This window comes from Fukomys damarensis, unplaced genomic scaffold (assembly GCF_012274545.1).
Source record: "Fukomys damarensis isolate Sample0158 unplaced genomic scaffold, DMR_v1.0_HiC HiC_scaffold_39, whole genome shotgun sequence".
NCBI classification, from domain to species: Eukaryota; Metazoa; Chordata; class Mammalia; order Rodentia; family Bathyergidae; genus Fukomys; species Fukomys damarensis.
Window position 1 is genome coordinate 56,755,173 of NW_022900951.1, and position 15,437 is coordinate 56,770,609.

A 15,437-nucleotide genomic window follows, 5' to 3' on the forward strand; every position below is an offset into this window, starting at 1 on the left:
CAATTGTGTTCTAGAAACTTTACCTACCTTAGTATTTTGTCAGTCCCTGGGCTCAAACTCCATTTTATCAAACAGTAACAGAGTTGGTTTCCTAATCAGTGCTGAGCTCTGTATGCAGTCTCTTTTCAAGAACATTCTTTGCCTAACGTTCCTTGGTGTGGCTCTCTCTAGCTTTTCTTGGGCCTCTTTCCATAGTTCATGCATAGGTATGGCTGTTTTGTGAACGCACTCTGGGCATACTGAGGACTATGCTGGTCATATTGAGTGGCTTTTCCCATTATTTCCACTGTTGCCTGCTTTTCCTAGACCTCTTCTGGCATGTTGAGAGACTTCTCATTAGAGATTAATGGGCATTCCCCCATCATCTAAACCAGAGATTGACACTTTATGCAAAGGGTTATACAGTAACTGTTTTAGGCTTTGTGGGCCACATAGGTTCTGTGTAACATATTCTTGGCTGTTGCTATTTGTTTGTCCACTCATTTGTTTTATGACCGTTGGAAATTGTAAAAACCATTGTCAGTTCATGGCTATGGCTGATTTGGCCCATTTGTCGTTGTTTGCAGACCCCGATCCAGACTATCGTCTGGGACAAGCATTTCTTTGACTTGCCCCATGTGATGAGTGGGTTGTGTACCTGATGGTGTGTCTCGTTACCCTCATATCTACTGCACTGTCTTTGCAGTCTGAGCACGCAGGGCCAGGTGGAGGGGTGCCATAGTGTAACCCTCTGGGGCCTCCCCCCTCCATATTACTGACTACCTCAGTGTAGAAACCCTCATTCTTTTCTTGGGACCTGTCCTCATTTTTTAACATGCTCTGTTTCCCCAGGTGTGGGGTAAGCCGGTAGGAAAGAATGAATTTCTGAGTTTTATTATTGCCTTTGTCTGGTCATTGCTCCCCCTACCCTGTCCTGCCCCATGGTGCCATCATGAGTTTGAGTCTGTCATTGGAAAGTTAGCTAGCACAGGCCATAAAGGTTCCAGTCTGGTTTCCTAGAGAGATCACCAGCTTTCCTGGCCCCAAAAGCTGACTTTAAAGCCCATGCCCATCTATCTTCTAATGTGGCTAGAACTTCCACAAGACAGAGCACTCAGTGCCAGCAAGAAAACCAATGAGGTACAATCTTATGCCCGGTTTTTCCCTGCCTCCTGGGTCCCAGCCCCCTGGAGTGGGCTCCTTTGGATGCTCCTTGGAACAACACAACCAGTAGGTACTTAGCACACCACCTCCTCCTGTTTTCTGAGCCTTTAAAATTATTCTCTAAAGCTTCTTTGCTTCTCTCTCCATTCTGCTCCCATCTAAACTTTTCATGTTTCTTGAAGGTCAGAGTCACATTTTCACATTCACTTGTGTAAATAGTGAGGGATATCAGTGGATGAGGAGGTGTGTGTCTATGTGTATGAGTGTGGTTTCTCTACCTGGAATGTGAAGACCTCATTGATTAATGTATCACATTCATGGGGACACACATGCACGCATGTACCCACCATCCAGCAGTCTCATTGACCCTCTTGTCCAAGGTCAAGTCTGATGGGACTGGTCAAGGAGAGAATGGTGGGGCCCCTGGGGCATGTCTCTTTTCTTGTCTTTTGAGGGCTTTTATTAGTTGGCTTGTGCTGGCCCTTCCCCAGGGAGACATTTGAAGAAACTCCTCAGTAGCACTTCTGGACAGGGCGGTGAGCCAGGACTTCATTTCCAAGTGGACTGAGCTACTCAGACAGATCTCTCAGGCTGCAGCTTTTCCTAGCTTAGCACATTTTCTTCTTAGGACCTTTAGTTCGATTTCCTATCATTTGAGCCCAGGGATCAAATTTTTACTGAAATCTAAATTTTTAAAAAATCGTATACATGAGTAACATCCAGGTTTTCCCTATTTCAAAACACTCATGAAACAGTTCCTTTCTGCCTTCTGCTTAGGGTTTCCAGAAGTAGGAAGGAAACCAGGTTGTGCCTTGGATCCTAAAGCAGTGAAAGTACTCCCCTTGCCAAAAGCAAAATGAGGACTGAGCACTGGCCAGTCCGACACAGACAGGCAGTGGACTTCTGCTAAGTTAGCACTTACACTTCAGTGCTTACTGAGCACCAATAATGCACTTAAGACACACAAGGGAGGTAGGAGTTTATATACCAGCGTTCTAAACTGGAAGGCAGAGATAAGGCAACACCACATGATGAGATTGTGTCCCTGGATTAAAATTCAAGAAGAAGCAGAAACAAGGCAAGATCACAATCCTAGTCTATGTAGGAGTCCAACAAAATGGAAGAGAGCCCTCTGTGGGGTAATATTACACAGTTTTCTTGTCTCTTCTTTTTCTTTTATTTTTTAAAAGTATTTCTTACTGGCTTGCTACCAGCAATTGAATTATACTCTTTATATAGCTAGAGCTGTTTGTGTCTTCTTAAAATAAACTTTTTCGTGTTAAAATTATCTTACGCTTCACACTCTGGTTTTCATTGTAACAACGATGCCTTTATTCAGACACTAAAACCCAGATCACGGACATGTTCGAACAACCACATGTGTGTTACCAAACCAAGCCCATTTTACCCACCTGCCAGTATACCATTCACTGAAATGTCAAGTTTTGCAAAAGAGAAAGTTTATTCGTGAACCATTTAAGCATGAGAAGATAGGACACCCTCTGACCTCAACGGGTCACTCATTGGACACCTGTGCACAAAGGAAGAGCTGGTGGTTTCAACAAAAACAGCCTTCAAGTCCCTGAAGGGTAAACTAGGCAACCATTATCATGACCCACATGTCAGAGATGTTATCTACAGCAAAGTGGTGGGAGAAAACCAGGTGTGGGGTACATGCCTGTAATTCCAGCACTCTGGGAGGCTGAGGCTGGAGGGTCACAAATTCAAGCTCAGCCTGGGCAATTTAGCAGCTTAGTAAGATCCTGTCTCAAAATTTTAAAAGGGCTAGGAACGTAGCTCAGTTAAAAGGGCCTGGATTCAATCCCCAGAGCCACAAGGGGAAAAAAAAAGATGGTAGGGAGACTAATAACATATTTGCTCAGTTATGTGACCTCCAAAATTCCTGATTTTTAAAGTCAACTAAAAGCAAGTGAATAGGCATGGCGATGCCTGCCTGTAGTCCCAGCACTCTGAGAGTCTGAAGCAGGAGGAACACAAGTTCAAGCCCAGCCTAGACAACTTAGTGATTTAGTGAGATCCTGGCTCAAAAAATGAAAAAACTAGAGATGTAGCTCAATGTGAAGGCCTTGGGTTCAATCCCCAGTACTGAAAAAAAGATAAAAGCAAGTGAATCTAGAGAGTTTATTCAGGTCTTCCTTGGTTTCATGTGAGGCCTACATACATTGGAGTTGATGTTCACAAGCCCCTCAGAGCCCCAAACAAACACATGGCACATGGGCAGATAATTCATTTTGAAGGACTTCATTTCTCGTACTCAAGTTCAGCTTCTGATGGAGTGGACAAGGTGGCATGGCTCTGGGGAAGTGGGCAGCCATCATCATGCTCCTGCCAGGGAGGAGGTGGTCTTCCAATTGTCTGCCTTCTTTGGTCTCCAGCTCACTAAAACCACCCAAAAAAGCGGATCACACATAGTCTGGCCAGGTGCAAAAGTACCCAGACCAGATGTGGCTTGGGTCACTTCCATTCATCAAAAAAGGTATGGTTCCACTACCCACATGGTGACAGCTATACGTGAGAGTCAGCTTGGCCCAGTGCTTGCAGCCCAAATTCCCGTCTCCTCAAGCCTCAGCATTAGCTTGTGTCCGTGATGCCACCAGGCTCCTTTTCCAAAGAGATGTAAGAGAACTGAAAACAGCTTACAAAGCAAACACAGAGAAGGGCCTTGGCTGCACACAGACAATAGCAGGTGCTAAAAACTGAAGATATGGGTCAGAGAAGGAAGCTGGCTGTACCAGAGCTTCGTGGCAGGCATTGTGTCAGTGGGACTCTGCAGTTCAAGATCTAGGGCTCAGGGCCGGGGATTTAGCTCAGTGGTTCTGCTGCCTGCCTTGTAAGCACAAGGTCCTGAGTTCAATCCCCGGTACCACAAAAAAAAAAAAAAAAAAGATCTGGGGTTGACCCTGGAAAGCTCAGGACCTTTGGCCACTATATCATGAGTTGATAATGTTTTTAAGAATTTTCCTACACTGACCAAACTTAAATACATGGAAGAGGCAGGTCTTGCTTTAGTAACTAACAGAGAGAGTACACCTTTCAAGCAAAGGCTGTAAATGGAGGCTTGAATGCTGAACTGAACACACATTGTCTAGAATATAGTGTTGGCTACTTTTTAAATTTTTAGATAGGGTGAGGCAAGAGGGGTTGGGTGGCACACACCTGTAACCCCAGAGATCTTGGAGGCTAAGGCAGGAGGATTGAGAGTTTGAGGCCAGCCTGGACTGTCTCTCTTTTCTCTTTCTTTCTTTCTCTTTCTTTTTTTATTGATTTTTTTGAAACAGGGTCTCACTATGTAGTTCAGGCTGGCCTTGAACTCATGGCAATCCTCCTGCCTCAGCCTCCCATGTGCTGGGATTACACGTGTGCACCACCACACTTGGCCTATGTCTTTTAAAAAATATATATAAGGGCTGGGGATTTAGCTCAGTGGTTCCATCGCCTGCTTCGCAAGTGCAAGGTCCCAAGTTCGATCCCTGGTACCAATAAATAAATAAATAAATAAATAAATGTTATATATACATACGTACATACATACATACATACATAACATGTAGATGGGGCAGGATCTCTCCAACTTACCCTACCACTCCCTGGCGCGTCAAACCCAACTACTTCATTCCCTAAAAGCATTTCAATGAATGACCCTCACATTAGGGCATCACACGTCTGGTGCCCCAGGAAGCGGACTCAGATGGAGCTCATCATCGTGTGCGATGCTTCTAAAGGAATGCCTCAGGATCCACATCTGTTGAAGAGGAAGAAAAACAGATGTGGGCAGGAGGAGATGAAGCAGGTGCAGCAAACTCCTAGGGCACAGCAGTATTAGCCATTGTACGTGAGTTGTATTCGAGTGTCACGTGTGGTCTCAGCGGTGTGTGTTGCTACTCATGGGTGTGAACCACAGTCCCATTTAATGTCAGTTGGATAAGTGGTCTTTTGGTGGACCAAAGAAATATACAGTAAAACTTGATCTATTTTTTAAACTTAAATTTGTACATTCATTTGAAGGACATGTTTAATATATTCAAATAATGGTCCTAATTTGCTATACCAGCCTACATATTTTTAATGTGATTTTTTCCCATTTTTGACAGTAGTAGAAAAGTGGAAAAGCAAGTTTGATATTTTTGTAAGATAATTTATTTGAGGATTCATGTTCCCTATTAGACAGTCATGACCTTTTCTCTTTGCCTTTATAAATGTAAAGAAATGGCCTTTCACATGTTTAGTGACTGCTAAAAGGGTCTAGAATGTAGATGCCTTGTCTAGCTAGCTGAAACAAAATTTTTAAACCTCAAATGTAGAAAAATATATATTTTAAGCCTTGGAGTGTAGCTCAGTTAGAGATATAATTCAAGGTCTTTCCTTTCATGCAAGAGGTCCTGGTTCAAACTCCAGTACCACACAAAAAAAAAAAAAGGAGGAAGAAAGGGAGGGAGGGATAGAGAAAAAGAGAGATTAAAAAATAACAAGTAGGAGATACCCAGGGTGCTGCTGGGTGTTGTTGTTGTTGTTGTTGTTGTTGTTGTTGTTGTTGTTGTTGTTGTTACCGAGATCAAACTCGGGACCTTTTGCTTGAGAGGCAGGCAACTAAATCCCTGGTCAAGCTGTTTTCTAACCTGTGTGGTAGACACACGGTTGTTCATTTGTAACAAGTTTTGCAGGTATACAAACAAAATAAATATTGATTTTAAGCATTTTCTTTGTGTTATATTTTACATTTAGGCTTCTTTTTTTCAGTGCTTGGTACCAAACCCAGGGTGTTGTGCACGCTAAGCAAGAGCTCTACCACTGAATCACATCCCTAGCCTACGTTTAGACATTTTTTTAAAAACCCAGGATATGGGCTGGGGATATAACTCAGTGTTAGAGCACTTGCCTGGGTTCCATACCTAGCACCACTCCCCCAAAAAAATCTGAATTGCAGCAAATTTCAGAGTGGGTACAGGAAAAAGCAAAAGAATCTTCTTAGGAAAGAGACAGGGAAGGGGTAGCCGGAGGCAGGCAGCAAGAAAGCAGGGCATTAAGGAAGCTCCAAGAAGAAGCTTCCAAATGTCCAAGAAGAGTGAAAAATGTTGTTGTCCCTTATTCATCCTGCTCTGTAGGACACAGAACAGGGCTGAGAGTCACTGGCCTGTGTCCTTGCAGTGGTAAGGAAAATACTCTTGCATAATGAAAAAAATGAGCAAAAACACAAGCAGACAAGGAGAAATACTATTAAGAGGCAAACATATGGGAAAATGTCTACTCTCCCTAATGAGCAAAGACATACTCCGTTTAAAAAACTGAATGGCCACTTTTTGCCAATTATAGTAACAAAAAATAAAGAGTGGTGGAAGAAATTACAACATGTAAGGCTGGAAAGAGTATCAAATTGATGCATGGTTACTGGCTGCTAACACACTGAATAAATACCACCCCCTGAAAATAAAATCTGGCAAAATGTACCAGGAAATTTTAAATTCTCATACCATTTTACTCAGTAATCCTACTTTTAGGAATCTATTCTAGGAAAATAACGCGGAGAAAAGCAAAGACTATATGACTGAATGTAGAAGGAAATCCTATATCCCTTTCCAGCCCTGCCCACTGCCCTGAGCTGTGTATCCATTGGCCCACTTGGCATCAATGCTTGAATGCCTAGCAAGCTACTCAGATTTCATCTACATAAAGCATAACCATTAATTCCTCTGTTCCTTTCACACTTGCTGTTTCTCAAATCATCACCATCCCGGTACATGGCATCACCATTCATACAGTCGCTGAATCTTCAAATCTAGAAGTCATTCCTAATCCTTCCCTTTAGCTCAAGGCCTGCTTCCAAATCACCACCTAATCCAATATCCAAAATGTAACCAAAAGTTTCCCACTTCTCCCCACTCCGTGGTTGCCATGTGACCCATGACCCTGTCCTTTCCACCTTTCCTGCCTTTATTCCTGCTTCATTTTAATCTTTTCCTTACACAGCAGCCAGAATAGTATTTTGGCTTGTTTTGTTTTGTTTTGTTTTTGAGATGGGGAGTCTCACTATGTTTCCCAGGCCAGTCTCAAACTTTTGGGGTCCAATGATACTCCTACCTCAGCCTCTCAAATAATTGGGACTACAAAAGCACACCACCACACTCAACCTCAGAATAGTTTTTTTTTTTTTTTAAATCCACCAGGCATAGTGACACGTGCCTGCAATCGCAGGTACTCAGAAGACTGAGGCAAGAATATCACAAATTTAGGCCCAGCCTGGACAATTTAGCAACTTAGCAAGATCCTGTTCAAAATTAAAAAAAAAATTTTTTTTTAAATGGCTGAGGACATAGAGCTCAGGTTAAAGGCCCTGAGTTCAATGGGTGGTATAGCAAAATAACAACAACAACAACAATAATAAATGGGGCTGAAGGCATAGCTCAGTGGTAGAGTATTCCTGGGTTTAATCACCAGTACTGCAAAGATTTTAAACTGTAGTGTATGTATGACTCTTTATTAGATAGTATGTAGTGATAGATCTAAAAGCCACTAATTTTTAAATTTTGTGCTGTTCTGGAATCAAACCCAGAGCCTTATGCATGCTAAACATATGCTCTACCATTGAACTAAACCCCTACCCCCCAAGCACTGTGATTTTATAGTGTTGAATATATTGACATAGTATCTGCAATAATCACAAAATCTGTATGATTTCTATTGATAACAGTCACAGGCAATCCTGCAACCAGCATGGCAAAATGGAATTTTAAAAGTTAGATTTTTTTTTCCTTCAGAGAAGCAGCTTTTCCAAACTTCCTCAGGTTGAAAACATCACTCTGTTCTCTCTTCAGCCCAGGTGAGTGGACAGACTATGCAGATGTTGGCACCAGGAGGTCAAGGTCCAGTTTTCTGTGCACAGGAAGGGAAGGAGTGGAAAAGGGACTTGTCTACTGCCTCATTGTATCCCCTCTCCCTGCTCTTCCTTCCTATAAAAGACTTTTGCATACCTGAACACAGTGAAATGGTAATTTGAGGCAAATGAGGCCCCTCCATCACCTTGCAGCCAGCTCTGAATAAAGCTTTTTTTTCCCACCAAAAACAAATGGCCTTTTCTGTTTGGTCAGCAGTGAGCAAGCAGATCTGAGTGAATGGACTTGCATGGTCACTGACAACTCTGCTTCACTCCTTGTTGGGCTGGTTTCTATTTCTTGGAAGCAACAAATTCTCTTCCTCCTTGAGGTCTTTACACTTACTGTCTCTTACCCTCCTTCCCTCCTGGCTTCTTTAGGTCTCGACCCCAAAGTCACCCCCCAAGAAAGCTTCTGTGATCTTCCCCTCTGTGTTGGTTACTTTTCTTCTTGGTAAGACAAAACACCCAAAGTTAAAAGGGGAAAGGTTGGCCTGGGGATTTGGCGTAGTGGCACTGTGCCTGCCTGGCAAGCTCAAGGTTCTGAATTCTATCCTCGGTATGAAAAAAAAAAAAAAAAGTAAATAAAAGGGGAAAGGTTTACTTAGCACACAGTTTGTAGAGGCAGTAGAGGCTTCCATCCATAATCAGCTGGCTCCAAGGCAGGGTGACACATGGCACAGGGGCAAAAGTTCATGGTGGACACAAGATAGCAAAAACAACAAGGAACTTTAACAGTGTCTTCCTGTCCCTTTTATCCAGTCTACTTAGGGCAGGTAGCACTCACAGCCTTAATCCTAGTGCCCTTGAGCCTAGCACTGCACCATGAATCAATTCCAGCATCACACACTATAGATACAGCCACCTCTGAAAAAGTCCCACCTCATTTTTCATGAGGCTTTGAAGGGGCATCTAAACATAAGCCATAACACCTTCAAAAGTAGCCTTCCCTCCTGTTCCCATCTAGCATATCACCCCATCAATTCCCTGCACAGAATTTGCTTCTACCTGAAGTAATTTGAGGTGTTTCCCTGTATGGGACCTTGTTTCTGTCACTTCTAACTGGAGTAGAAGCTTCATGAGAGCGGGGATCTTGTGTCAGGCTCATTACTATATCCCCAACACCTTAAGTGTCAATGTACCCAATACGTGTGGCATGAATGAATGTATAATAAAAGCTCTGAGATTAGCAGTAAAGAAAGCTTTTGGATCTGCTACTTTCAAAACATGTTAATAATGTCCTATGCTTTGGGGGGAGGAACAGGAAATGCTAGCAGATGTTTTTTTTGGGGGGGTCAGGGATCAAACTTGGGACCTTGCGCTTGTGAGGCAGGTGGTGGAACAACTGAGCTAAATCCCCAGCCCCTAGCCGAAATATTTCTTTTATGTCACAGTGTCATGGAGTGAAAATGACAGAGGCATCATATTTAGGCAGATATGTATGCAAATCTTGGTTCTTCTCCTCACTGGTTGTATGATCTTTGGCAAATTTATTTGCTTCCCTGAGCCTCAGTTTCTGGGAGTTGTATTAGGAATTGAACCTGGAGCTTTCCTCAACCCTTTTGATTTTTTATTTTTGAGTCGATCTCTCCATAAATTGCCCAGTTGGGACTTTAGAGGTGGTTCCATTAATCTAGATACAGTAATGTGCTTAAGTGTCACAAAGGATCCCACAATTTACATGATAATTTAAAGCCCGAGGCTAGATGAGTTCACCTGGAAAACCAGCATAAACGGAAAAGAGAAGAGAGCTCAGGATGAGCCGTGGAGCTATCCACAGTTCACACATCAGCTAGAAAAAACAACCAGTAGTGCACAGCCACAAGAAAGGCTCTAAACTTCTCCCAAGCTTCCTTGATCATGGAACTTTCTTGTCATGGGGCAGTTTGTGCTCAGCCAAACACACTGTGAGAAATACTGGTTTATACTCAATAAGTAGACAGGCAGGCTACAAAATGGTATGCAAATTTTGATTACATCCCATGTTCAACCATGTGCAGAACATGCCTGGCACATGTGCTCAATACATAGTTGTTGAATAAATTAGTGAATGACAAGTAATATACATATGGACACCCATTCTAAGAGAATAAACAAAAATAACAGTTGTTAGTAGTGAGATATGATTATAGATAGGTTTTCCAAATTTTTGGCAATGTTTTGTCTTCTTTTTCCAATGGAGTTTTGCCAGTCCTGTGCATCCATCTGTCTCTGCTACATTCAGGAATACTGTTCTCAGACTTTTTGTGGTAATTTACCCTGCCTGTTCTGACATGCTTGTTTGGAAATCCTTGACATCATTCTTGGCTTGTTTAATTCCATTCAATTTCATCAACAAATATTTGCTGAGTTACCTCCAGTCTACAGAAGCTAGAGAGATGGTTAATATATGAGCCCCATATATTATATGGTTAAGATATGAGCCCGAGGTACTTGTAGTCAAGAGATGTGTAAACCTTTCACAAAATCCACTTCTCTGAGGTCCCTCTTATTGAAGCTATGCTTGGACTAAGATTCTTATTTGTACTTCAGGTCAGTTCTATCAGCTTCCGGCTGTGGGCTTAGCCCTGCCCCTCTAGCTAACTCATTAAGGTACTTAATTAAGGTAAATAATCTCCACCAGCAAATATCTGGAATAAAAAGTTACAATAATTTCCATCATGAAGACAATTTCTCTGAATAGACTGTCTTTATGATGTTAATGAATGGAGGATCCTGTAGGGCTTCTTTCCAGTTCTTGGTGTTCTGAAGAATTGGACAGGACACACAGAAGAGGCAGTGAAAGTGTATATTTATCGAAGGCAGGAAAGAAATTCATTCTGCAGAGTGAGAATAGGCCAGTGAAAAGGCTCACAGTGGCCCTGGGGATGGTGGAAGTGGTCCTTTATTTCTGATGAAGAGCCTAAGTCAGTCCCACAGGGTTATCCTGGGTGTATGTGACACCTCATGCGGAGTTACGTCCTTTGTGTTAACCGTGCCTGTCCTTTCCCACAATTCACGCTGTTATAAGTACACCCCTGAGATGCAACCCATATGGATGAGTAGATAATGAGTTTGTCCTTGGCCAAAGGTTATTCAGACACCTTGAGGTGTTTTGCACCTGTGCCTGAGTTGGGAATTTTCCCAAGAAGTGACTTATGGGCTACTTATTTGGGAGTTAGGCAGGTCCCTAGGCGGGACCAGGGCCCTTGAAGATTGCTGGGGAGGTGGTCCTTAGCCAGTGGTTGATAGGAAGGCCTGATCTAGTCTGTGTTAACTACTATTCTATGGACATTTTGCTAAATGATGTTGTTAAATGTGTGTGTGTGTGTGTGTGTGTGTGTGTGTGTGCTGTGTATGCTTATTGCTTCTCTTTGTTTTTTGGAATGCCTCTGAGAAGTCTTCATATGTTTTCATAGAGTGAGGCACTTTATGAAAATTAGCAACATAGTAAAGTATCACTACATATCTACAAGAACAGCAGAAAATAAAAGTAATGATAACTTATAATCCTAGCTGTTCAAGAGGCTGAGGCAGGAGGATCACAAATTTGAGCTCAGCCTGGGCAGCCTAGCAAAACTCTGTCACATAGTAAAAAATAAGATAAGCATTTCCTCCCTCTCTCCCCTCTCAATGTGATGCCCTCTGCTGTGTTATGACTTAACAAGGCTCTCATCAGATGCCAGAACCTTGATGTAGGACTTTCTAACCTCCAAATCTATGAGAAATAAATTTATTTTCTTTATTAAGAAAGAATAAGGGCCGGGGATTTAGCTCAGTGTTCCTACTGCCTGCCTCACAAGCACAAGGTCGTGAGTTTGATCCCCAGTACAAAAAAAAAATACTTCTGGGCAGAAGATGGGGCAGTAAGCAGCAATAAATAAGCCTTTCCAAGATTTGGAATCTAGACACTGGAAAAAAAACTTGGGGAAGAAAAGAAGGCGGGAGATGGATCCCTGCCACAATACCTGGCTTCTAATACCTTTTTCTTTCATTTCTCTATTTTTTCCTCTTCTCTGTTTTAAATTTTCTCCCCTTAGGGAAAAGCTACTCTATTGAGTAGATATTTACTGTATATAATTTTCTCATTTATCTTAGAGTTTATTATATGACTACAAATCTTGTACCTATGGTTAAAGATGGCAAATTATTAGTTATCACAGTTTATCATTTTCTAGTCTGTGTTTGATGCTATTGTTATTGCTGACTGTACAACTTTAGCCAAGGTGACATAGTTTTTATGATCAATTGATCTTCCTTCTATGCCAATACCTAGATTGTCTTGGGGTCATAAATATGACAGACACTCCAGTACCAAAGCACTGGGTGCTAGGCCAAACAGGCTGCAATTTTTCATCCCTAATAAATGGAATAGGCAGTATCCCGGGACAGACTCAAAGGCCAAAAGAGCCAGCTACACCTAGAACACATTTCTGAAATGTAGTCATTTCCTAAGGCGGTCTTGATACTAGCAATAAAATTACCTACCATAAGCAACTTACAAGCCTCAATAAATAAATAAGTGAATAAAAAACCAGAAAATGAGAAAACATAGAAGCAAGATGAAACCGCATTATTCAACTCACCTGAGGAAAATTCAGGGAGCAGTGAGGGGGAAGAAATCAAAAGCCACCCAGATGAATTTTCTGAAATGGTAGCAGTGAAGTAACAAAACAGATGAATAAGTCTCTTAACAAAGCCAAAAGAGAAATAATTACACAGATAAAGAGATGATGACAAAAATGAGAGAAATGGTTATTGAATCTAGAGTGCGTACAGATTTAAAAAAAAAATAGAAGAGTTTAGGAGTGCCCAACACAGAAAAGAACCAGATTCCATAAACAGACTCAAATAGAAGTCCAGGAGATTAAAAATACTATTTCAAGTATACACAGCAGAGTCAAACAGTGTGAAGATAAAATATCAAATGTAGAGAACAAGGTTGTGGTTGGTAAACATCACATGAAAGACTTCTTAAAAACAGAAGGGAACTACAAAAAACCGTACAACAACTGCTAGATGAGACAAAGAAGACTAATATAAGATTAATTGGAATTAATGAAAAATCAGAAGATAGCACAAAGGACATAAAAAAACTTGTTCACAGCAGCAATATGAGAAAACTTTCCAATAACTGGAAAAGGAATTAGACATACAAATAAGTGAGGCAGATAGAACTCCAAATAGCCATGATCAGAAAAAAGCTACTCCAAGGCATATAATAAAGATTCCAGAATTTTATCACAAGAACAGACTATAAAAAGCTGTTATAGAAAAGAAACGAATCACTTATAGAAGAAAACCCATGAGAATCACGACAGACTTCTCAACACAAATGCTTAATGGCGAGTACGTTGAGTTCCACAGAGACAGTGACAGGTCAAGTGAGAGCTGGACGGGCAAGGGTGACTCTATGCCTCGCTGAGGAAAACAAATAAACATGGGCAAAGGAGATCCTAAGAAGCTGAGAGGCAAAATGTCATCATATGCATTCTTTGTGCAAACTTGCCCAGAGGAGCACAAGAAGCACCCAGATGCTTCTGTTAACTTCTCGGAGTTTTCTAAGAAGTGCTCAGAGAGGTGGAAGACCATGCCTGCCAAAGAGAAAGGAAAACTTGAAGACATGGCAAAGGCAGACAAGGCCTGTTATAAAAGAGAAATGAAAACCTATAGCCTTCCTAAAGGAGAAAGAAAAAAGAAGTTCAAGGATCCCAATGTGCCCAAGAGTACTCCTTCCGCCTTCTTTTTCTGTTCTGAGTATCGCCCAAAAATCAAAGGGGAACATCCTGGCCTCTCCATTGGTGATGTTGCGAAGAAGCTGGAAGAAATGTGGAATAATACTGCAGCAGGTGACAAGCAGCCTTATGAGAAGAAGGTTGCCAAGCTGAAGGAAAAGTATGAAAAGGACATTGCTGCTTATCGAGCTAAAGGAAACCCTGATGCACCAAAAAAAGGGAATTGTCAAGGCTGAAAAAGCAATAAAAAGAAGGAAGAGGAGGAGGAGGAGGAGGAAGATGAAGAAGATAATGATGAATAAGTTGGTTCTAGGGCAGTTTTTTTTTCTTGCCTATAAGGCATTTAACCCCCCTGTACACAACTCACTTCTTTTTTTTTCTCATTGAGTTTATTGGTACATTTTAGGTATACAGTACAGTTACATTCATCATTGGGATCTTGTACCTTTACATGACAGGTCTTGGTTCTCATTTTCCCCCCTTATCACTGCCCTCCCTTCACCCCCTCCTCCCTTCCCTGTTTAAAAATACTTTATTTCCATTTTCTCATTTTTTTCTTTTCCCTTATTTCCCCTCCCCTCACCTTCCCACTTCCCCTACATAACTCACTTCTTTTAAAGAAAAAAATTGAAATGTAAGGCTGTGTAAGATTTGTTTTTAAACTGTACAGTGTCTTTTTTTGTATCTTCAACACACTATCAAATGTGTCTTTAGATAGCCCTGTCCTGGTGGTATTTCAGTACCCACTGACCTTGCCTGGTACAGTATGGGGATTGTAAACTGGCATGGAAATGTAAAGCAGGTTCTTGTTGGTGCACAGCACTAATTAATTACATACAGGAATGGAAGTTTTTCATCTTCATTTGTCTCTGATGCAGCTTATATGAAATGTTGTTCTGTTAACTGAATACCACTCTGTAATTGCAAAAAAAAGTTGCAGCTATTTTGTTGACATTTTGAATGCTTCTAAGTACATACAACTTTTTTTTATTAAAAAAAAAACTCTTAAGGCAATGAGAGCTCCAACCTAGATTGATATATTCCACAAAGTTATCTTTCAAAATTGATGGAGAAATAAGATACTTCCATGATAAAGAACACCTGAAGAAATTCATGACCACCAAACCAGCACTCTAAAAACTTGTCAAGAATATTCTAAAACAAGATAATAAAGGTAACAATTCCATAAATCCCAATAGAATGAATACACCAGGCAAGGCAAGTAATAAAACAGATGGAAAAAAGGGGGAACAAACAACAGGAAAATAACATAATGACAAGGATAAGTTAATACCTATCAGTTATAACCATCAATATGAATGGTCTCAATTCACCAATAAAAAGAAACAGATTGGCAGAATGGATCAAGAAACAAGATCCAAAGGCCAGAATTTACCTCAGCGGTGCCACTGACTACCTCGCAATCGCAAGGTCCTGAGTTCCATCCCTGGTATCAAAAAAAAAAAAAAGAGCAAATTAAATTGTAGTGATAATGAAATACAATAATTATTTTAAAAAGAAACAAGATTCAACAATATGCTGCACACAAGAAACACATTTAACTCAAAAAGAAATTTATAGACTGAAAGTCATTCGATGAAAAATAATACTCCATGTCTCAAAAACCCTGAAAAAAGGCAAGAGTTTACAGGCAAAGTAGATTTCAAGCCAAGATTGAGGAGAGACAAAGAAGG

At 41.2% G+C, this 15,437-nt stretch overlaps 1 protein-coding gene across 1 annotated transcript; it reads left to right on the forward strand.

Annotated features, from left to right (window-relative positions):
• The first annotated feature begins 13,366 nt into the window (after window positions 1–13,366).
• On the forward strand, window positions 13,367–13,979 carry LOC104850850 (high mobility group protein B1-like). Its single transcript, XM_033760422.1, has one exon. The coding sequence runs from the start codon at window positions 13,449–13,451 to the stop codon at window positions 13,977–13,979; it is 531 nt and encodes a 176-aa protein (XP_033616313.1). The 5' UTR covers window positions 13,367–13,448.
• The last annotated feature ends 1,458 nt before the right edge of the window (window positions 13,980–15,437 follow it).

Coding starts and splice junctions, on each gene's coding strand:
- LOC104850850 (XM_033760422.1), top strand. CDS start 13,449: ATGGGCAAAGGAGATCCTAAGAAGCTGAGAGGCAAAATGTCATCATAT.